This window comes from Chionomys nivalis, chromosome 2 (assembly GCF_950005125.1).
Source record: "Chionomys nivalis chromosome 2, mChiNiv1.1, whole genome shotgun sequence".
In the NCBI taxonomy this organism is placed as follows: Eukaryota; Metazoa; Chordata; class Mammalia; order Rodentia; family Cricetidae; genus Chionomys; species Chionomys nivalis.
Genome location: NC_080087.1, coordinates 24553691 through 24577865, shown reverse-complemented (window position 1 = coordinate 24577865; position 24175 = coordinate 24553691). Strand labels below are relative to the sequence as shown.

Here is a 24175-nt window from a genome sequence, read left to right as displayed (position 1 = left end):
CACCTGTAATCCCTGTGCTCAGAAAGTGGGATCAGAAGTTCAGGGTATTCTGAAGCTTGTCTGTCTGTACTGCATGAAACCCTATCCCCAAACCCAGCAAACCAAACAACCCCCACAACCGCATAAGAAACAAAACAGAAAAAAGGAACAGGACTAGAAAGCATTTGTTATCTACTGGGCTAGGATTTGGAGTTACTGATAGTCGGCTGCTAAAGCACTTGTAATAATGACAGCCTAATCTATATAAGTTGGAAAGCTTAATAGGTTTATAAAGATTTTAAGACAGTAGACTAAGAATAATTTCTAGGTGAACTACATTACTGCTGGAGTGTGTGGTTTATGAACATCTCTTTGGAACATCATGAAATATGAAATAATAGGCTGGACATGGTCACAGTTGCACATATGCACACACACACACAGAGAGAGAGAGAGAGAGAGAGAGAGAGAGAGAGAGAGAGAATCCCAGCACTCAGGAGACAGAGGTTGGAGATCTCTGTGAATTCCAGGTATAATGAGTTCCAGGTCAGCTAGCACTACAAAATGAGACCCTGTCTCAGAAAACAAAGAAATAATGATAGCAACGTGGTTCTGGTTGCATATAAAATTGAAGACCATCTTGACTGCTGTTGGATTTAGTCAGTGACTAACATTAAAGTGTGTGCTGTTGGGTAAACCATCACCATTGTCAGTGTTGAGAGCTTTACAGAGCTCCTTGAGAGGAGCAGACTCACAGCCCCGGATAGCATGCCGTTGGACCACAGTGAGACTGAAATATGTGAGACCCTGTTTCCAGACTAAAAGTGTCAGTCGTTAAGAGTGTTTGCTGCTCTTCCAGAGGACCCGCCTTTGCTCATCAGCTCCCATCTCGGGTGGCTCACTACTGCCTGTAACTCTAGCTCTAGGTATCTAACACTCTCCTCTGGCTTCAGTGGGCACCACTGTACATACATGTACACATACATATAAACAAAAAGAATCATTAAACAAAATAAAAAACATAAATAAAGAAACTCAAGTGTGACAGCTTTATCATTTTCCTTTACCTCCTGTGACTTTTTTTTTTTTTTTTTTTTTTTAAGGCAGGGTCTCACTGTGTAGCCCTTGCTGTCCTGGAACTCCCTATGTAGATCAGGTTGGTCTAATCACAAAGATCTGCCAGCCTTGCCTCCCAGAGCCTAGGTTCTGGGACTAAAGGCCTGGCCACTACCTCCTCTGTTCTTATCTTATCCTGGGTTCTACTTGTTAGGGAAATTAGAGTCTGTACTAAGCTGATGCTAATTCCCTCTTTGTATATTTAGCATCTTACCTTACTGTACACAGACTGTGAGCAGACATGGTGGCAAGAAGTTTTTGTCTTTACAGTTGGTCTTTCATCAACAGCACTCCAAAGCCACACGGAAGTCATTATTTCAGTAGGACCCACCCAGGTGCTTTGGCACACACCACTTTTCTCCGTCATTGTCTGGTTCCCTGTCATTCTGCTCAAGGCTTAAAAATAGCCTTCATTGAGTGACCTTGTCTGTTGACTTTGGGAAGTCCTGGTTGTCCCCTCCCCCCCACCCCCCCCACCTTTTCTTTCTGTATTTATTCGAGAAAAAGGCTCACTTTATGCCCTAGTCCACCCTCAACCTCATGATCCTCCCTCCTGTCTCAGCCTCCCAAGTGCTGGGGTGACAGGTGTGCACACCACACCCCGCTGAGTCACCCGGTCCCATATCACTGCATGTGAGGTCTCTGTGTTCTCCTTCTCACTATCTGGTGCTTTGTTGGCATTATGCCCTTGTTGAACTCCGTGTCAGTGGGGAAACCAATACACCTCTGGCACCAAGCCCAGTGCTTGTTCGATTATAGCTGAATCATAAGTACTTACCCAATGGAAAGGGTTCCACAGCTTAGAAAGACAGGAGCTGGGATTTGAACTCAGGTTCAGATGGGCCTGGCGGAACCCTGAGTCTGAACTCTGAACCGTCTTCTTGTTTAGAAAGCACTTTATCCCGTGGCTGCTTGCAGGGTCATTATTTTGTGCCCAAATCTGTTCCTTGCAGATCTGCCCAGTGTTGACTGTGTGCATATGTCCTATCTGTCTCTTCCTTACTGCCTACTGAGGGTGACCCTGGGCTCAAATCTAGAGCTGCTTTGGTTGGTTCCCTGGTGGCATTGGAGCCCACATAAGAGATAGGACCTGCTGCTCCTTGGCCTGCCTGCGGCTTTAATTCTCTTCTGGGAGTTGACAAAGGGGAAAATATTGGAGGACAGACAGTCCTTGGGGTGCAAGATGAGAGACTGATACTCTGCTCTGACGTGGATTCTCTTTCTCTCTTTCTCTGATGGCTGTTCAAGGCTTTTAACTGGCTGGCAAAAGAGGTAGGATTTCAGATGCGCTGACATTTGGCACAGGGTAGGCCCTGAGCTGATGCCCAGGGAGGTAACTGTGCTGTGGGAAGAGCAGTTTGGGATGTGGGGGAGGGCAGAAGAGCCCTTGAAACAAAAAGAAAGCAAATTTCTTTCCTGATGGTTAAACCTTATTACACTGTAGCAAGCTTACTGAAAATGTGCCATGTGATATCTGGCGTCCATTCTAGTTGCCCAACAAGGTCCAGTGTGAGGAAAAGGATGAGGTTGGCTTTCTCTGTTAACCTTTCAGAACGCTGCTTTCTTCAGACAACACAGTGACTGAGCTGGATTTAGAGAATGAGTGGTCTGCGTTAAAGTGGTTTTTTGTTTGTTTGTTTTTGTCTTTTTAACATTTAAAGTAGTATCTGTGAAGAATTTTTCGTAGTTTAAGGGACTATGAGAAACAGTTCATTGCTCTTCTGAAAGTTTTCCTTAGCTGGAATACCTACCCCTGCTTGAAGGAAGTCTTTCAGCAGGTTTGTTTCTTCCCATGAGCCCTTGGGACTCGCGGTAGGGGACACACAGGGACCTCAATGCAAACTCAAGTCTGTTAGAGGACAGCAATCCTTGTACTGGGCAAAAGTCTTGCCGGTGTTGTGCCCTCATGAGGCCGAGGAGGAGGGATCACAAGACTTGTCTGTGCCGATAGGATTTTCATGAATAGGGTCTGTGGCTGGGAAAAGCTGTAGTGGAGCTCGGTTTGTGACTGGAAATTGTGAATGGCTGGGAGCTAATCTAACAGGCCGTGTGTTCATTATATTGACAGGACGGAAAACTCAATTTGATTGAACCTTATTTGAACCCAGAGGTTTGAATTAGATGCTGATATGACGACTTTCCTGGGGACAAGGCAACATGCATGATCATGTTGGCAGTTGCAAACGCTAGTTAACGTTTAATCTAAGGCAAGGGAGAATGGGGTGCAGGTGGCTAGATTCCCTCTGCTCATAGACTGTGAGGAGAAACAAGCATTTGCTATGCTGTTGTTTTGATGTTTATTGTTTTAGGGTGGAACTGCTTAGTGAGAGCTACACTCAGTTCAGTAGTTGGAACGTGAGCCCGTCTGAGTTCTTGTGTATGTATGTGCATGTGTGTGCGAATTCATAGGGACCAAAGGCCAACCTCTGGTGCTGTGTCTCGGGGGCTGTCAACATTTTTCTTTGTTTAAGATGATCTCTCCCTGGACTGGAGCTCTGGCTGGCTCCTGGTAGCCTGGCTGGCCGTTGAGCTCCAGGGAGCCACCTGTCCCCATTTCCTCACCTCTGGAATTGTAAACATGCAATTGTACCTGGCATGGTTTTGGGCCTGGAGGTGGGAGCAGCATCCCCAGTCTGGGCAGGCAGAAGGATAGACACGGAGCATATAGTCTGGCCCCAACTGAGTGCTGGCTTCGCTGGGTATCCGCTCAGGATTTTGGGGTCAAAACTCAGGTCCAAATGCTTGCAAGGCAAGGCATTTAGTGACTGAGCAACAGTATAAAGTAGATTAACTCCAGTTGGTGGCTTGCGGACCCAGCCTTCTAAGCCAGTTTCTTTCCTTCTCATCTTTGCTTCCAACGCTCTCAGGCTCACACTTGTTAGTGCCCCCTCGGAGCCCTCTGTTCTTTGCGTTTGTGTCTTTGCATGAGCAAATCTGTAAGGTTTGTTTCTGTCCCATGGGCTCTTTTAGCAGAGGTTGGCTTGTGTGGCGTGGCTCATGTGTGAATTGTCCTCTGCTCGAGTGCCAGCTGTGATTCTGACTCGGTGTGTTTTGCTTCTTACTAGTTTTGCAAACTCAAGTTTTATTATATATATATATAATATATATATAATAATATATTAATATAATATATAATAATATAAATAATAATATATAATATATAATAATATATAATAATATATAATATATAATAATATATAATAATATTATATATATAATAATATATATATAATAACTGTTCTAGTGTATGTGTGTGTGCCCATGTAGATAAAGGTCAGAAGACACCTTGTGGGAATTGTTTTTCTCCTCTCACCATGTGTGATCTAGGGATAGAAATCTGGTGATCAGATTTGTGCATGGTAAGGGCCTTTACCGGCTGAGTCATCTTGTTAGCCAGGAAATCTAATTTCATATATATATATTCAATATGTATGAATTATATATGTATATATAAATATATACATTCATGTACACATATGTATATATAAATATACATATGCACACACATATATGTATATATATGTATATATATATGAAGTTCTGTCAAAGCTGTGTAGCTCCATGACACAATAAACACAAGAGTAGCCTGCCCTGTATGCGTGTGTTCACATGAACTTTCTTTAAATGTGCAGCTGGCTAGGGATCCTTATTTGTCCAGTTCAGTCATTATAACCTACCTTCTGTTACAAAATCTCTCCCCCCACTCCAAAGAGTAATACACTGGTTGTGTGTGGTGGTTCATGCCTTTTATTTTAGCATTCAGGAGGCAGAGGCAGGTAGATCTCCTTAAGTTTGAGACCAGCCTGGACTACATAGTGACTTTCAGGTCAGCCAGGGCCACACAGTAAGACTCTGTCTTAACAACAACAACAACAACGAGGCAGGACATTTATAGTAGAGAAATCTAGTTAAAAATATAAAAATAGAACCTGGTACTTGGTATATCTTCAGTGATGAAGCTTGGGATGGACAGCCTTGTTTGCTGATCTTTCAGAAGCAGTATGAATTCTCTGCATATAATTTGAAAGGTTTTGTTTTCTTGCTAAGATTTTGCTCTACTATATTTATGTAAAGAAAATTATAAAGGAAAGATATATTTTTGAGACTGATCTACCCCGTCAAGGCTGCCCGTGAGTCACATTATTTCAAGTTAATTCTGTAATTACATAGATTTATGGTTGTACTTTGATTTTCGAACACTGGGCTTTCAAGCTCCAGGCTGTGTGTCAGAGTGGCCCTCCTGGATTCTGACTCAGGATTTTCCACAAGCCTCGAGGGTTTTTCCTTCCTAGCATTCGGCTTAGCCAGTGAGAGGCAGGCTCAGCCTTAAAGTGAGAATGGCCAGAATTCCCAGGAGCCAGGAGAGTGAGTCAAATGTTGTTTACTTTCACTTAGAAACATTTCCTGGTAAACACTTTCAAAACGTAATGGTTTTCATAATATTGGACTTTAATTTTTTTTGATGCCTCATAATTTGGAGTTTGCGCTGTGCTGAGAGGAGGTAAATCGTGGCAAAGTGGGTCACCAGGTGGTGGCGAATGCTGCTTTGCATTCCTGTGGCATTTGGACTAGAACGTCCCACCCAAATACTGAGTGTCAGTGTGTGGTTTCTTCATCTGCTCCTTAGTCACACTTCAGAGTAGCTTGCTTCTTCTGGAAACCTCACAGCCCGCCCTGAACTCTTTCCTTTTGCCCGAGTGCCTGAGCTAGGAATGCTCTGGCCACTTCCTTGTGAAAACTTAATATGGCTTCTTCTTCTTCTTCTTCTTCTTCTTCTTCTTCTTCTTCTTCTTCTTCTTCTTCTTCTTCTTCTTCTTCTTCTTCTTCTTCTTCTTCTTCTTCTTCTTCTTCTTCTTCTTCTTCTTCTTCTTCTCCTTCTCCTTCTCCTTCTCCTTCTCCTTCTCCTCCTCCTCCTCCTCCTCCTCCTCCTCCTCCTCCTCCTCTTTCTCCTCCTCCTCCTCTTTCTCCTCCTCCTCCTCCTCCTCCTCTTTCTCCTCCTCCTCCTTCTTCTTCCTTCTTTCTTCTTCTTTTGTTTAGACATGGTCTCCCTATTTAATTCTGGCTGTCCTGGAACTTGCTTTGTAGACTAGGTTGGCCTCAGACACACAGAGATCCTTCTGCCTCTGCCTTCCAAGTTCTGGGATTTGTGTTGTGTACCACTGTGCCTGGTTGTTTGGCTGACTGCCTCGCCCACCCCTTCTCCTTTTCTTTTTGAACGTTTCATGCAGCCTGGGCTCTCCAAAGTACTGAGATGACGGATATACAACAACATGCCTTGTTTATATAGGACTGGGAATCTTACCCAGGGCTTCATGTGTGTGAGGCAAGCACTCTACTAAGTACATCTCCTACCCCTTACTATATCTACTATATATACTTTCTAAGACATTACTTCCTCGCGTTCATGATCTCTGCTGTGTTCCCGAATTTCTTTATGCTCCGAGAGAAATGCTGTGCATGCATTCCTGCCCTGATTTTTAAAGTCTAAGTAGGTGATGCTCAGCACTTCCACTGACCATATCTGCTCCCTTTGATATGAAGCTGCCTCTCATTTATTTAAGACCAGTAAATTTTCAAAAAGGGTCGTTTGCATATCAAAGGATGATTATAAGGGGACAGGGTCGTTTGTATATCAAAGGATGATTATAAGGGGACAGTACCCGCGGCTTCAGTGGTTAAGAGCTGTCCTGGGTTTGATTCCTAGCACCCACATGGAGGCTCAAAACCACCTGTAACTCCAGACCTAGGCAAACCAATACCCTCGTCTGGCCTTCATGGATATGGCGTGACCATAGTACACGGATACACATGCAGGCAAAAACACCCATACACATAGGATAAAAATAAAGGAAAAGAGGAGGAGAGGGAGGAGAAGTTCAATGGATCACAACCATGGTAGCATGTTCTATAGGCATTTACAAGAGCATCCCAGAGGCTTTTAATATCCTTATGTTTAGAGAACCCAACATAAACGAAACCAAACCAAATGCCAAATTTCTTGTAGACCCCCTGCAGGAATAACACTGAGCTGGACTCTTTAACCTCTTTGACATTTCAGAAGGAATGTCAGCTCTTCTTTGAGAAGGCAACCATCAAGGGCCTTTAAGATAGTAATTACCAGGCGGTGGTGATGCACGTTTTTAATCCCAGCACTAGGGAGGCAGAGGCAGCTGGAACTCTGTGAGTTCGAGGACAGCCAGGGATGTTACACAGAGAAACTCTATCTTGAAAAACTGAAAACAAAACAAACAAACAAAGAATGAATTTTGCCAGGTGGTGGTGGCACACGCCTTTAATGCCAGTACTTGGGAGGCAGAGGCGGACCCATCTCTGTGAGTTCGAGGCCAGCCTGGTCTACAAGAGCTAGTTCCAGGACAGGCTTTGGCTACACAGAGAAACCCTCTCTCAAAAAACTTAAAAAAAAAAAAAAAAGGAAAGAAAGAAAGAAAAGAAAAACCAAGATAGTAATTGCTTTGTCTTTGTGTGGAATTCGAGCACGACCCCAAAATTTAATGGGAGCCGTTTCCTGGGCAGTTTCAGACGGATAAGCCAAAGGGTACCCTGGGTAGGGCCTGAGTGGCTTGCTGCCGATTTATGCCAGAACAGAGAATTTTGTTCAGACGTCAGCTGCATTGAGAGTGGGTCGCGTTTTTAACAATCCATTTAGGAAAAACCATGTTTAGATTTACTTAAAACAAGAGACCACAAAATGGAACCGATAAAATCTATCCCAAACATACTTAAAAGCAAAGTTGGGTTCCGAGTGGTGCAGGATCCAGTTGTCAGTGAATTGTTGTCTATGGCCTCGTGTGAAATGATACTGCCTTTGGAAATTTACAATGTAAATATTGAGTCAGAGCCCAGAGGAGGTTGCTGAATTTACTTAGTCCGGAAGATCCCCAGCCGTACCCTCCAAGTTTAGCTTACAGTGAGCTCCTGGATCCAGCTTTGCCTGTGTTCTGGTTTTCCTGTCTCTATGGAGTTTCTGCAACTCTCTAAAGCAGTGGTTCTCGTCCTGTGGGTCACCATCGCTTGGCGGGGGGGGGGGGGGGGTCTCACATATTAGATATCCTGCATCTCAGATACTTACACTACAATTCATAACAATAGCAAAATCACAGTTCTGAAGTCGCAATGAAATTAATTTTCTGACTGAGGGTCACCACAGCATGAGGAATTGTGTCAAAGGATTGCAGCATTAGGAAGGGTGAGAGCCAGGTTTAGAGGATAGCATACGCAGAATGTGGACACAGAAAGACAGCAAAGTTTGTTTTTGCCAGTTTGACACAAAGCCAGACATATCTAGGAAAAGGGGATCTCCCTGAGCAAGCCCTGGAGAGCAAGCTAGTGAGCAGCGTCACTCCACGACACTGCTTCCGTTCCTGCCCTCATGTTTCTGCTTTGAGTTCCTGCCCTGGCTACCCTTCATGAAGGAAGCTGAAATAAACCTTCTCCTCCCCGAGTTGCTGTTGGCCATGGTGTTTATCGAAGCAACAGAAAGCCACCTAGAGCTGAAGGGTCTATGTTTTCAAATATGCTGCCACTGCTTAGTGCGATAGCAGGGGATGTGCTAGACCCTTAATTATAGAACTTCCATTTCAATGCCGCTCATGTAAAACACTCACAGTGGATTATTTTAACTTACATATGCATTTTCAAGACACACAAACTGTGATAAGTAAGTTATGCTTCCTCTCTGACTCTGAATTATTGGGCAGATCCTATCCTGGGACTCCTGGCATCAAAGGCGAGCTGCTCAGAGAGAGGGCAACATGTATGTGTGCATATGTTTGTGTGTGTGTGTACGTGGATGTGGGCATGCACAAGCCCATAGGTATACTGAGACCAGAGAAGAACATCAGGTATCCTCTCTGTCTGTCTCTCTCTCTCCTTTATTCTTTGGAGGGAAAGTATCTCTTTGAATATGGAGTTTTGCCAACGGGTAGAAAACTCGAACAATCCTTTTGTCTCTACCCCAAAAGTGCTATAGTTCCAGGTAATCTCACATGGCCACGCTTCGCTTTTTGCATAGGTGTTTGTTAGGATTTGAACTCAGATCCTTAGGCAAGCACTCTTACCCACTGAGGTGTCTTCTCAGACTCCAAGGGCATATATATTTAGAGGAGGCACCTACGGAGGTCTGCAAACATCTTCCCTTCCCTTTTCCTTCCTTCCTTCCTTCCTTCCTTCCTTCCTTCCTTCCTTCCTTCCTTCCTTCCTTCCTTCCTTCCTTCCTTTTTTATTTTTTTTTTGAGACAGGATTTCTCTGTAGCTTTAGAACCTATCCTGGAACTACTTCTTGTAGACCAAGCTGGCCTCGAACTCACAGAGATCAGCCTGCCTCTGCCTTTCAAGTGCTGGGGTTAAAGGCGTGCACCACCATGGTCCGGCCTCCCTCCACTTCTTTAAGGGAATTTTTCATTTCCACTATAAGGACCTCAATCACTTTCAAAAAGTTATCCAGAAGTTGTTTTCCTCGGCATCATCTGTGTTGGGATCCCAGGTCTTGTTGTTGTTGCAGAGGCTTGGCTGTTCTGTGAAGACCACCCACGATCCTCTTCTGCCTAACTAGTGGACGTTTTCCTTCTCTCCCACCATTCAGTTTTGAACTTTCACCCTTCAAACGTTAGGATGTTTCAGAACACGTTCGGCCCTCCAGTCCCTGTTTCTGACTCCACCGTTCCCTCTTGCATCCCCTGTGTGTCTATTTTGACTCCTGTGGCCTTTGAATTTGCTTTCCTCTTTTGATTCTTTGATGCCAGCCTTTAGCAGGATCCCTACATATCGTGAGTGCTCAGCAGAGCCATCTGAGGCTCCTCCTTGGTTTAAAAACACTAGACCTTCTTGTATGCAAATTTTCCATTGTTGTTGTTGCTCAGCAATGGTCGCTGCCCAGCCATCATGGTTAGGGTCTGGGCTGAGTTCAGTAAGGCACAGCTTCCCATTTAATGTGTCTTTTGACTTGTTGGGGTGAAAAACAAAAATTGGTATCCTCCAATAAGAACTAGATGATGTGAAAGGTGGCAGGAACATGGAAGAAGGAAGGCCAAATTCTTGGCTGAGTAAGGGTGAGGCAGGGCTGGGTACCAGAGGACCCTAATAAAGGCGAGTTGGGATGGGCTTGAAGAAGGCATAGGAGGCAGCCACATGGACAGTGGGCAAAGCACATTCCAGGTGGTCGACAAGGAACAATGTATTTTAAGTCTGTAGCTGGTAGTTGATTATGGCTGGGATAAGGGGGATGGAAAAGTGGCGTGGGGGCCAATACAGGATTTTAGCTAGGTCCCTGTATCACCATGTACTCTTTGTCTGAGCAGTAATTTGACTGGCATTATGAATGATAGATTTAGACGGGCGCAGTATTGGAGGGAAGCAGCAAGCAATTAGGAGTTTTGAAAATGGTTGATGTTACTGGTTGTTTTTTACTCTTTTGAATCTTTTAGGGGGCCCGCCACCCAGCTCCCAAATGAATACGCATGGAGGCTTATTTTTACTTATAACTGCCCTGTATTAGCTTGGCTTGTTTATTGCCAACTTCTCTTAAATTATCCTGCCTATCTATTGCCTCTGGGCTTTTACCTTTCTCTATTTCTGTATTTTCTTTTCTTTCTTTCTTACTCCTTGTCTGACTGTGTAGCTGTGTGGCTAGCCCCTTCTTTTCTTGATCATGTTTTCTTGTTCCTCAACCCTCTCTTACCAGATTTCTCCTTCTATTTATTCTCTCTGCCTGCCAGCCCTGCTTTTTCTTTCTCCTGCCTTTCTATTGGCCGTTCAGCTCTTTATTAGACCAATCAGGTGTCTTAGATTGGAAAAACAACACAGCTTTACAGAGTTGAACAAATGCAACAAATGAATGCACCATATTTTTCATCATTAAATATTCACATAAACAAATGTAGCACATCTTTTTTTTTTTTTTTTGAAAACAAAACAACAAAAAGCACAGGGTTTTATTTCCATCCCATTGGGCAGGGCTCGGCAGGGCAGGGAGCAGGCTCTCATGGAAGAAAGAGGCCTCTACTCTACTTGCCGGCGATGAGCGGGTTCCGTAGCACTATGATGACTGAGTCCCCGCGCAGGAACATCTTGGAGATGTAGCGGTCCTTGTTGACAGGCTTGGACTTCTTCTTGCCCTTGCCGCTCTTGGGGACCTCAGTCCACATCTCCTTCACATTCTCCAGCACCATGTTGCAGTGCCTGTCAAAGGCCTTCACCCGCCCCAGGAGCTTCTTGTTGTTGCGACAGTTAATGAGCACCTGTGTGTCGTTCTTGACCGACTGCGTGAGCACCGAGAGGGGGCCTGTGTTGAATTCCTCCTCTTCCCGCTTCTGCAGCTCCTCTGGGGTCATCTCACTCTTGGGTTTATTGAGGAGACTCATGGTGGTGGTTTCGCTTGCAGATCACTCCCGCCGCCAGCGCGTTGCTCAGGTCTCCGGAGTAGCTGTAACACATCTTAAAATAATATTTTATAACAGGCTGAGGTTAGAGATGATGGAGATGTTGGCGGTGATTAAGGAGGTGATGGTAAGGGAATGGTTTGAGTATGTTCAGTTGGAAACCACAAGCAGAAGGCCTCAACATACATAAAGGCTCCAGTATAAATGCCACCTTTATGGAATGAGCTTTATTTTAATTGATTCTAATCAATTAATGTGAAGATCCAAAGTTGATGTTGGGTGTATTCCTTGATCAACCCCTACTTTCTTTATCACGGCAGGGTCTCTTGCTGAACCTGAAATTTGTCAATTCTTGCTGGTCTAGTGAGTCAGTTCATCTTGGACATCCTCTCTCTGTGTGTCCTGAGTGCCGGGATTACAGGTAGTCATCATGCCTGTCCATTTTTACATGAACTCTTGGGGATCAAATTCTGTCCTTCATTTTTTAATATCTGTTTTCTGAAATGGAGTCTTGCTATGTGTCTAGACTGGCTTCAAATTCATGGTCCTCCTGCTTCAACCTCCTGGATGCTAAACTCATGGAGTTGTCCACCAGGCCTGGCTTATACATAATTTTAAATTAAATTAAGTTTCAGTGGTATTGTCTTAGGGTTTCTATTGCTGTGATGACCAAAGAGCAATCTGAGGAGGAAAGAGTTTATTTGGCTCACACTTCAGCATTGTTGAAGGGAAGGATCCAGGAAGCAGGAGCTGATGCAGAAACCACAGAGGGGAGCTGATTACTGGTTTGCTTCCACTGGCCTGCTCAGCCTGCTTTAGTGTAGAACCCAGAACCACCCGCCCAGGGATGGCACTACCCACCATATGCTGGGCCTTCTCTCAATGATCACCAAATGAGAGAATGCCTGACAGCTGGATCTCATCAGGGCATTTCCTCAACTGAGGCTCCTTCCTCTCTGATGACTGTAGCTTATGTCAAATTGATACACAAAACCAGCCAGGATAGGTATTTGTATCCTTTTTTTTTTCTATCTGTATTCCAGAAGACAGGATAAACATTAGGACAAAGCAGATAAATTGAAGAAACAGTTTACTGATACAAATAGAATAAGAGTTCTTTTCTTTGTAAAGATAGCAAAGAAAGAACATTAATCTCATTTTAAAGTGAGAATAATCATCTTGGGCAATTGAAAGAAAAATCTGTAGGCAAAAAAAAAAGCCTGGAAAACTATTTCAGTTCAACTTTAATTGAAGACTAGGGGTGTTTAATGTGACGCTCCTCAGATAATGTCATCCTCTGTTACCAATGTCAGCTTCAGTGGAGACGATGAAGTAAATGCAAATTAAAAATAAATCGAGAGCAGATGTTGAAAAATACCTTTCATTTAGGGAATAATTAAGCAGTGGAAAGGTCACTGGAGTTTAGTCAATAAAGCTGGGATGCGCTGAAGTCATAATTATCCAGCTAACAGATGCCTTCTGTCTGTGATGCTCTGCTGGGGAACATTCGGGAATGGTAACAGGAGGAGGCTGCTGCTATCTTGTTGGATGGAAAGTTCCATCTTCCAGAGTCTTCTAATCCATCAGCTAACTTGAATATCAACTGTGTGAACTGCCATCACAGGGATTGTGGTGCATTGACTTTGAAGCAAAACAGAGAACCCCCTTTCAGAGTTCTTGTAGGCATTACGGACTGTGTACTGCAGATACCTATGGCTTTGGGTTGACAAAATATGTAGCATTTTGTCACCTTGATCTTGCTGCATGTCAGGTGCTTAGATCCTGTACAGGGTGACAAAGGCAACTCGTAGAAGAAAGAGTTTACTGGTGCTCACAGTTCCAGAGGGTTCGAGTCTCTGACTTTGGATCATGTTGAGGAGCACAGCAGCAGATAGGCATGATACTGCAGCTCTAGCTGAACCCTTCTTTTTGGAGGGTGGTGGGGTGGGAGGGCAAGTAGGAGAGAATTGGGAATGACCTGGGCTTTAGAAATCTTAAAGCCCTCCCTGATTGCCACATCTCCATCAACAAGGCCACACCTCCTAATCCTTCCCAAATGGTTCCACCAACTAGGAAGCACATTGATAATATTATTGAGGGAGCTGGAGAGTGATGGCTTCCCAGTTAATAGCATGCAGTGCTTTTACAGAGGACCCAAATTCTGTCCCCGGCACCCACATGGGGTGGCTCATAACCATCTGTAATTCCAGGTCTATCTAGGAGATCTGATGTCCTCTTCTGGTACTTACTGTGTACAAACCCCTTTGCACACACACCTACGTACATAATTTAAAGAACATTATTGAAGCTTCTTCTAGAATTTTGCATATTTTATTTCTTTCATACTTTCTGAGGCTTTAGATTGACCATAGAATGAGCGTCAGAGAGATGGAAGACCCTGGAAAGTGAGGAGTTGAAAAGTTTGCGAGTGTGTTACTGACTCCAAGGTCAGAGGAAGCTGTTTTGCAGATAAAATGTAGTTAATCTTAGGCAGGGGAGATGGCTCGCTTAGTATGAGGACCAGAGTTTCGATCCCTAGTACCCATTTAAAAGCTAGGCACAGTAGCATGTGCATCTGTGACTCCCATGCTGGGGTCGGGGCCAGTCTCAAGGGCCAGCTGTTCTTCCTCTAATCAGTGAGCTGTAGGATTAGTGAAGACTCTCTCTTCATTTGACAGTGACTTCTAGCCTTTCCCCCCTCTCTCTTTCTCTCTCTCTCATACACAGAGACACACAAAGATGCATAAATATGTGGTTAAGCTAATTGTAGGGTTGAGGAGAGCAGAGCTTGACAATAAATGTTTGCAGTATATAGTTTTTTTTGGGGGGTGGTGGTGATGATTTTGAGGCAGAGTTTCTCTGTGTAGCCCTGCTTGTCCTAGAACTCACTCTGTTGACCAGGCTGGCCTTGAACTCAGAGATCGTCTTGACCCTGCCTCCCAAGTGCTGGGATTAACTGCAAGTGACACCATTATCTTGCTATATGCATGCATGTATCTATGTATGTATGTATGTATATACACAAAATACTCTGGCTTTTGCATATTTTTGGGGGAAAAATATTCACAGTTCTGATAAATACTCTTTTTTAAAAAATAGTTTTATTACTATGCTTGTTTTTTTAGTGTGTGTTTGCAAACATATGTGCCATATTACAAATGTGGAGGTGAGAAGACAACTTTTGGGGCTTAGTTCTTTCCTACTTGTAGATCTGGGGGATCAAACTTGGGTTGTCAGGCTGGGTGCCATGTGCATTTACTCACTGGGCCATCTCTCTGATCGCTGATTATATTCTTTGATGAGATCTATGATCCATCAAAAAGTTAAGTCTTAGATGGAAAGACATGATGTGTAATTAGGGTTCTGTGTTCGTGGTACTTCTCTCTTTTCTGATGGAGTCTCGAAAAACCAAACTAAACAAACAAAAAAACAAAAAAAACAATGGCAGTCCGGTCCTCAGCTGTGAATTCTTTGGCCCATGTCATTGCTGCTGAAGTGCAGGGCTTTACTTTAGCCTGGGTCGTGCCAGAGCCAGCCAGATGCCGCGTTGCTCAGATTAGGATGAGTAGACACAAAGTTTGAAGGACAGAATTTGTGATATTGTTTGACCCAGTTTTGCATATGATGAATTTTTATTTGTTGACAAATCACTCCCTTTTGCTAAAAGTGGCAAATAATCAGACATAAATTACTAATTAGCAGCCTGGTTTAGGCTTTAGTTATTTATGTTTCAATTAATGGAACTTGTACTGTGTCGGGTTCTATAGAGCAGGTCTCAAAAATATTTTATTATTTATTTATTTATTTTCTGATGTCAAAGGGAATATCTTCATAAAAATATTGACTTACTCTTCCTATGGTCTTTCACACGGTTTCATTCCTCCCAGTTTTTCATGCCACTGGGGAGGTGAGGCAGCGTGTTCTCGCGTCTCATTTCATATCTAGACGGGGTCTTCCAGTTGACGTTTCCTGGTTATGCAATATAGCCAAAGCCTGTTGCTGAAACGCCCCTTCCTCCCTTCTCAGTTTTACCCTCTTGCTCTGATGGAATACCCTGTCAAAGCAGCATCAGGACAATGCTCCCTGTCAGTGACTTTTATATCCTGCCTCGCTGTTGCTTTCTGAAAGTTGCTCCTGCTTTACCGATTTCAATATAAACACGGATAACCCTTCAAACAATGTGTTCTCTTCCTGGTCATCTTATATTTCACTCCGATGGTTACATCCTGGTCTTGACCATCATGCACCATATGGTTTCATCATCTGAATTTTAAGTATCCCGTTTTCTGTTCCCCGCGCCATTGATTTCCATCCGTCTCCGACCGCAGCAGCACTGCCAACCGGTTGATCCCACCGGCGCCAACATCCCTCCTTTGCACACGCCCCTTGTCTTTTCCGCTCCATCCCAACTGTGTTGGTCTCCGTGCCTGGTTACACTGAATTCTTCATCTTCCTGGATGAACTTCCATGCAGTGTGAGGTGTTGGATCACAACACAGAACCCTGGGTCTCTGTCCAAATGCCCTTCATCATCCCAGTGGGGACGGACCCTGAGGCTGCATGACTAAAATACCTGTCCTGCTCTCCCAGGGGCTTATTTCATACTGTCTCCTCAATCATTAACCATTTTCATCCTGACTCTCAGCTGCTTATGAGGACTTCATTTGTTCCCACACTATCCCTCTGTCCAGTGCTTCATCAGTCCTTAAGCAGGACCAGTCAAAACCCAAGGTTAGCCCACTTTGTAATGGGGTCTTCGTCTCTTTTACTTAATATCATTCTCTTCCTTACTTCATCCCTCCCATTTCCTCGTCAGTGGATTCCATCAGGATACAAACATGGTTTGATTTCTTCTTCTGCTCCTATCTGTCTTCTGCTATCTCCACCCTTCTCTGCTTCAGAAGTGATTTCTGAAGAGCTTTATGTCCCAACTGTTGTAATTCCCATCTTTTCATTCTGTCTCAGAACCACACAGATCATGGGTTACCCCTACCAGGCCACTAAATCACCTGAGATCTCCATGTTGCAAAACCCAGGGGTCCTTTCTCCAGGGGTCATTTCTCAGTTACCATCTTACTTTGTCTTTCAATAACATCAACTTAGACCCTATTTCTCTCTTCCGCTCATACTATAATTTGAATTGTTCTCTAAATTTCATGAGTAGAAAACTTAAACCATGAATCCATGCATTGGCAGTTTTTGAGGTGGGGTCTTTGGAGGTGGCATTGGCATGATCATTCAGTCTTCATAGGTAGATTCTTCCATGTGTGACTTCATGGATCACCCCGGGATGGAATGTCTTTCTGCATTCACAGTGAGCTTTCACTGGCATGCCTGTTCTGTCTCATGGTGTAATGCCCTCCACGGAGGATGGAACAAGCAATTAACACACTCTCAGCAGATACCAGTGCCATACTCGTTCATATGGCTTTTGAACTGTGACTTATATAAACCTTTATGCATTATAAATTGTCCAGTCTCAAGTAATCTAATAATGGAAAATTAATAGGACAGCTCACTAAAGCTGATCTTAACCCTTTCATAGCAGAAATAGACCATGCCACAGAACTCTATAGTGAGTCTCCATTGTCTGTCTGTATGTCTTCCTTTCTTCCTCCCCCCCCCCCACTCCCTCCCTTCCTTCCTTCTTTCCTAGTGTGTGTCAGGGTTTCTCCGTGTAACAGCCCTAGCTGTCCTGGAACTTGATTTGTAGACCAGGCTGGCCTTGAACTCACAGAGATCTGCCTGCTGCTGCTTCCCGAGTGCCAAGATCAAAGGTGTGCACCATCATGCCCAGCTCCCATTGTATTTCTAATAAAAGCTAAAGACCTTTAGGTGATCTACAGGGCCCCATGATTTTTGGGCTTCACCTGCCCTTCATCTTTTCTGCCCACTGTATAAGCAGGTAGCTCCCAGTTCATGGATTTTTTTTTTTCCTGTTTGCTCTTCCATCTCCATGACTAACTTTATCTTTGGAGACTTGCCTGTCTATTCAGTTAAAACCCCAAATTTTCCCTAGTACAGCATCCTCCACCATGGTACTCTGCTTCCTTTGCTCCCCATGCCAGTGGCAATGACACACTCTGGAAGTGATGCCCCATATGCTGACTGCATTGTGAGAATGTAGACCGCAGCAGGGAAGGTGTCCTGTCAGGTTGGGTCCGAGGTGTGAAGAAGCCCTTACCACCCACTGTCATAAACACATGTCGAGTGAACACACAAATTGACATTTTTATTCTCTTGAACAAGTATGTAATTCTTGAGACAAGTGATGCTACAGTATTTTTATATACGGATTGCTTTGCTTTATAGGCGGCTTTGGCTGTGGTTCGCAGATGCCGATGATGGCTCTCCTGATGCTTTTTTCAGCAGCCAGACATGGGCAGAGGGCTGAGTCAGTATGCTGGATGCCAGTGGTGGCCAGCCATCCTTCCTTTTCCAACATTGCCTTTTGGTCTAAGATTTGACTCAGTTTTTATTTGGCATAAAGATGCCCATTTGGCCAGGTGTGGTGATGCATGCTTTTAATCCCAGCATTTGTGAGGCAAAGGCAGGTGGTTCTCTGTGAGTTGAAGGCCAGCCTGGTCTATACAGTGAGTTCTAGGCAAGCCTGTGAGACACTGTTTTAAAAAGGCCAAAAATAGATAAATAAATAAATAAAGATAAGAAACAAAGCCGAAGATGTCTTTTTAGAGAAATGATGACCAGTTTTTTCCTAGCTGAGTCTTTGATCATTTTGAGTCATTTTTTTTCAGAATGGGGGATCTAGTTTTATTCTTCCCCATAGAAATGTCCAGTTCAACTAGCACCAATTTTTAATTTTTACCACTGTGTGTTTTTGACTGTTGAAATATGAGCGGCGGGGCTGCGTCCCTGGCACCCAGCCGCCCGCATGGCTAGCTTATGCCCCAAAATAATTACATGGAAACTCTATTTTTTTAAACACTGCCTGGCCCATTAGTTCTAGCCTCTTATTGGCTAGCTCTTACATATTGATCTAACCCATTTCTAATATTCTGTGTAGCACCATGAGCTGGCTTACCAGGGAAGATCTTAACCTGCGTCTGTCTGGAGTGGGAGAATCATGGCGACTCACTCACTCGGGTTCTTTCTCCCAGCATTCTGTCTGTTTACTCCACCCACCTAAGGGCTGGCCTATAAATGGGCCAAGGCAGTTTCTTTATTATTTAACCAATGACCTTCCTCCATCATTTGACAGCATTGTCCGGGATGAGGTGACAGTGGCTGTCAGGTTTGTTCTTGGCCTTCTATTCTGTTCTGATGATCTATGTGTCTGTTTTTCTATCTACATGGCATTGTAGTAGAATTTGAGATCACGTATTGCAATGCCTTGCTGGGTGGTGGTGGCGCATGCATTTAATCCCAGCTCTCGGGAGGCAGAGACAATTGGATCTCTGTTAATTTGATGCCAACTTGGTCTACAAGAGCTAGTTCCATCTTCCCTCTTCTGTTTCTTCAGCGTGCGTACGCGTTTCCTCTGACTCTTTCCCTCTTTCTCTCTTTCTCTTCTCCCTCTCTCTTTCTGCCTCTCTCCCCCAATAAAATGCTTTATGCCAAAAAAAAAAAAAAAAAGAGCTAGTTTCAGGATAGGCTCCAAAGCTAAAGAGAAACTCTGTCTCGAAAAACCAAAAAAAAAAAAAAAAAAAAAAGATATTGTAATGCCTCCAGTACTCTACTATAAGATTGCTTTGGCTATTTGGGGTCTTATGTGCATCCATATGAATTTTAGGATTGCTTTTTCTATGTAAAGAATGTTTCTATGTAAAGAATATTATTTAAACTTTGACAGGGATTATATTGTATCTTGAGATAGCTTTCTCTAATATAGCCATTTTTTTTTTCAGTATTAATTCTGCCAATTCATGAGTATCTTGCCTTGTCTTCTGTTTGTTGAGGCCAGAGAGCAAACTCAGGGGTTGTTCTTAGGGTGCTGTCCTCCCGTGTTTTTGGAAATAAATCCTCTCATTGGCCAGGATCTCAGTTAGTAGGATAGTTGGCCATTGAGCTTCAGGGATCTGCCTGTTTCTGCCTTGGTATTATTACTCTGTTAGTATTATGAATGTGCGCTACCATGCCTGGCTTTCCTCCTACTTCTCTTCCTCCTCTTCCCTCATTTCATCCGTCCTCCCTTCTCCTGTCTCCCTCCCTTCTTTCTTCCTCCCTTCTTCTTTGCCTCCCCTTCTCCCCTCTCTCCTTTTGGTGATTAAACTAAGGGTCTTAAGCATACAAGGTAAGTAGTTAATTTTCTGAGTCATTGCTCCGGCCTTCCTAGGTACTTAAATTTTTTTTTTTTTTTGGTTTTTCGAGACAGGGTTTCTCTGTGGTTTTGGAGCCTGTCCTGGAACTAGCTCTTGTAGACCAGGCTGGTCTCGAACTCACAGAGATCCGCCTGCCTCTGCCTCTCGAGTGCTGGGATTAAAGGCGTGCGCCACCACTGCCTGGCTAATTTTTTTTTTTTTTTTAAAAAAACATCTGTTTATTTTGTGTGTGTGAAAGTTAGTTACTGGGATATTGAAAAGCTCCTGAACGTGTTGTTTCCATGTTCTGTGGCTTCGCTGTGTTTATCAGTTCTAAGAGTCTCCTGGTGGAGCCTTCAAGTCCTATAAACACTTAAGACGTGCAGTGGAGGATATTATGAGGGAGAGGGGAAAAGAGCAAGAAAAGATTTGAAACAATAAAGAAAAGTAGAAAAGGTAGAAGGAAAGTTCAAATAAACAATTGGTTAGATGTAAGAGTAAGAAATAAAAACCCAGTAGAAGGAAAGTTCAGATAAACAATCGGTTAGATGTAAGAGTAAGAAATAAAAAACCACGTGTGGTCAAGTAATCATACCACTTCAGTATAGCTCAGAGGCCAACAGAACAGGAGGAGGTGTGACAAGATAGAGGAAAAGAAGGGACGAAGGGAAACACAAAAAGACTGCCCCAAAATAGTACAGACAAAAGTAGTGAATATGTGTAGGAGGGTGAAAATTGAAAACATGAAATTCTTCAAATATATGAAATAATGTAAAAATACTCCTGAAAGTAGTAAAAAGAAAAGGGCGTCCATCACAAAAGTCGAAAAGAAAATTAAAGTTCACAGAAAAGAATGAAGAGCTGGAGCCTTTTGTGAGAGCTGGAAAGCTTTGCACTTTCCCGCATGTGTTTAGTTCCTTCACTGTATATTATTAGTGGTTATGTTTTATAGCAAAACTAAGTTAAACACATACTTTTTTTTTTTTTTCTGAAACAGGGTTTCTCTGTGTAACTCTGGCTGTCCTGGAACTTGCCATATAGATCAGACTAGCCTTGAACTCATAGAGATCTGCCTGCCTCTGGCTTTCAAGTGCCGGGATTAAAGGCGTGGGCCACCAACGTCTGGCTAGGTGCATACTTTTGTCAAACATGAAATGGAAATCAAATCATCAACTTCAAATGCTGAGCCAAGTGCTTGTTTTGTTTTTCGAATGCAGTAGTGGATCCTGGTTCCAGATTAGTGGACTAGAATCTTCCTTGTATGTAAGGATTGTTTCCATATCAAGCCCTCATGTGGACTCAGCTCTTTCCTTGTTGAGACTTTCTTTGCCCTATGTCACCTCATGTCATATGTTTCCAAGTAAAGGAAAGATGGAGCCTAGCACTCTAGTATCAAGCATCATGCATATAACACAGACGTCCACTACTAATACGATGAACTGAGCTTGGTCACCTGGTGAAAGTCACTCTCCTCAGATGCCCTGTGACTTTGTACTCTGAAGACCTCCCTGAGGGATGCCCCTGAACCAAGTACCACCCCTGGAAAGGCATAGTTCTTGGGCTCTCCAACAACGGATAGTAGACAGTTGTCTTCAGAGACTGACCCACCTGTGACCTCAGGCTCAGAGCTATCAGACTTCAGAGTTATTCTCAGTTGATGAGATCTGCTCCTGTCCATCATGGATGGAGGCTCTCTCTTCCTAACCATTTCTCTGTTAAAGCCACCGTCCTTCCGGTCTCACCCTATAGCCTGTTCGGATTGGGCCCTCCTGCTCTCTGCAATTGCCTCCTGGGACCATTCCTCACCCCGGGGCTGCGGAAGGCCAATTAGAAGTTCTCTTCCCTGGAATTGTTCCTGGTTCTCAGATCTCCAGGGTAGCTCGGCTTTTAATGATAGGTTCTCTCTGGAGATGGTGTCCAGCAGCTGTGCTGTGGGCCACACAGTGACAAAATGGTATATCTCACCATTGCTTGTCGCTGGAGGCATCATGTGTCACCAATGGGATTTGAGTCTTTTGAGGGCTGACAACTTGTCCTGGGGAGGTGGGAAGCTTGTCTGTCACCTGGCTCACCTTTTGGGTGGTGCAGCTTCTGCTACCCTTTCCACTGCTGGGGAGCGGCTTAGCTGAGGGTGTGTTCAGCTCTGTCCAATATATTCTCACTGCCTTTTCTTGACTTCCTTTGTGAATTCCTGCAGCTTCCCCTCCTCGCTCCTTCTTCAGGAACAATCCATTTAGCTCTGATTTTCTTCTTTACTTGTAGCCACCATGTTGCACGCAATAACTTTCAAGTTCTTTCAACCCTGTGAACTCAGGAGAACAACATGGTGGCAGGAACTTGCTCTTCCTTTTGGGGCAGTATGATAGGGACATGTTGCCTGGATGTGTGACAAATATGTGCGTGCATGTGTGTGTGTGTGCATGCATGCCTGTGTGTGTCTGTCCTGGTGTTTTCCATAGCTGGAGCAGGATGCTGGGTTCTTTCTCATCTTCTATTGCCTCGAGATAGGGTCTCTCAGTGAACTCTCAGCTGCATATTTCCTATGCTGGCTAACCATCAAGTCCTTGGGTTCTGTCTGTCTGCCTCACCCTTGAGGTTATAGAGACATGCAGTCATGCCTGGATTATTGGGAAGTTTTAAAACTGTATTTATTACTTGTGTGTATGTAAGTCTGTGTGTTTGTGCACATACACGCTCTTGCACACACACACGCTTTGGTGGAATGCTGTGTTGATCAGAGGATGACATTATGGAATTGATTCTCTCACCTTTATGTGAGTTCTGAGAGTCAGACTTAGGACCTCAGACTTGCTTCACCACGTGACATGTCCCCTCATCCTCTGAGACCTCTTGCCAGCCTGACCTCTTTGCCTTGCTTTTTATGTGATTTGAACTCAGGACCTCACACTTGCAAAGCAAGGACATTTGCCCACTTAACCTCTAAACTCATGCTTTTATTTCTTAAATATGTCTAAATTTGTCTAAACTTGTTTTGTTTTGAGCCAGGATCTTGCCATGTAGTTCACACTGCTCTCCAGCTCAGCGTCTCTGTCCTTTGCCCCCTGGGTGATGGGATATTGGCCGTTCCCACTACTCCGGGTCCCTCCTTTTGTTTTTGATCCTTTTAAATTAGGCCATCTAAGAAAGACTAAGTACTTTCAGTTCGCTTTATGGACTTTGGGTGCTCTGGCTGACTTGCATATGTAATTCTTTTATCTCTCCTGTTATTTACTTGATACATTTTTCTGGAAGGACTTTTGAAGTCATGAATGTATCTTACAGTGTCTCTCCTCCACAGTTTTTCTTCCCCCTTTTCCTTTTCACTTGAGGATGCATGGTACTTTTTGTTTTTTGACTGTGATCATTAGAATTGTCTTATATCACCATATCCCTTGCTAAATTTAACTTAAAAGCAGTTTATTTAGATCATATGCAAATGCACTAGGTAGAGGGATTTTTAAGCTGTGTGACAAAGAAACTTCAAAATTCAGTGGTTCTGATAATATTATAGTTAATTTTTCTCACCTGGAGCTCATAGTTGGTGGGTGTGGGGTGTAGCCGAGGCTGTACTCCATAGGGTCTCTTGGGAGTTATGGTCCCTTCTTTATTTTATTAAAAAAATAAGTAACTGACTTATTTTTTGTTTATGTATATGTATGTGTGCCTATGTGAGTTTCTGTGCACCACATGTGTGCCCAGGAGAGGGGGTTGGATCCTTGGTACTGGAGTTACAGGTGGTTGAGAGGTACCCAATATGGGTGCTGAACTGATTCCTCCTGAAGAATGCTAAGTACTTTTTTTTTTTTTTCTTGAGACAGGGTTTCTCTGTGTAGCCTTGGCTGTCCTGGAACTCTCTCTGTAGACCAGGCTGCTCTGGAACTCAGAGATCTGCCTGCCTCTGCCTCTGCTGGAATTAAAGTCATGCACTACCATTGCTGGGCTTGGGTAAGTGCCCTTAACTGCTGAGCCATCTCTCCAGCCCCAGGGCTTTTTCTTGATCTCCAGCACTTCAGCTCTAGCTCTATCCAGTGAAAAGCGAAGAAGGGAAAACTGAAAAGAAAGAACTCATTTCCTTTTTAAAAGGATACAAGGATTCAGTGGCTGTCTCAACGGTGGTGTCTCAATGACCACAGCTTACTTACGTGGCTTCGTTATCTGCAAGCGAGGTTGAGGAATGTGGTGTGTGGTGAGAGATCCGTGTGCTGAGTTAAAAATGGGGGCTGCAGGAGACAGTTGGGTTTTTGATGCTGAGAAAGAAGGGGAGAATGGAAAATAACAAATCTACTTGCGTGGCAAGTTAGTGAGCCATGTTGCTTTCATTGGTTAATTCATAAAAAAAAAATGCTTGGCCCTGATAGGACAGAAAATTAGATAGGCAGAGTAGACAGAACAAAATGCTGGGAGAAAGAAGCCAAGTCAATGAGTC

The 24175-nt window shown here is 43.8% G+C and overlaps 2 protein-coding genes across 2 annotated transcripts in view; one reads left to right on the top strand and one right to left on the bottom strand.

Annotated features, from left to right (window-relative positions):
* Utrn (utrophin) overlaps positions 1-24175 on the top strand; it is a 528929-nt gene that overhangs the window by 13075 nt on the left and 491679 nt on the right. The gene's annotated exons all lie outside the window — the stretch shown is intronic.
* LOC130869544 (small nuclear ribonucleoprotein Sm D2-like) lies at positions 11043-11530 on the bottom strand. Its single transcript, XM_057761791.1, has one exon. The coding sequence runs from the start codon at positions 11472-11474 to the stop codon at positions 11118-11120; it is 357 nt and encodes a 118-aa protein (XP_057617774.1). The 5' UTR covers positions 11475-11530; the 3' UTR covers positions 11043-11117.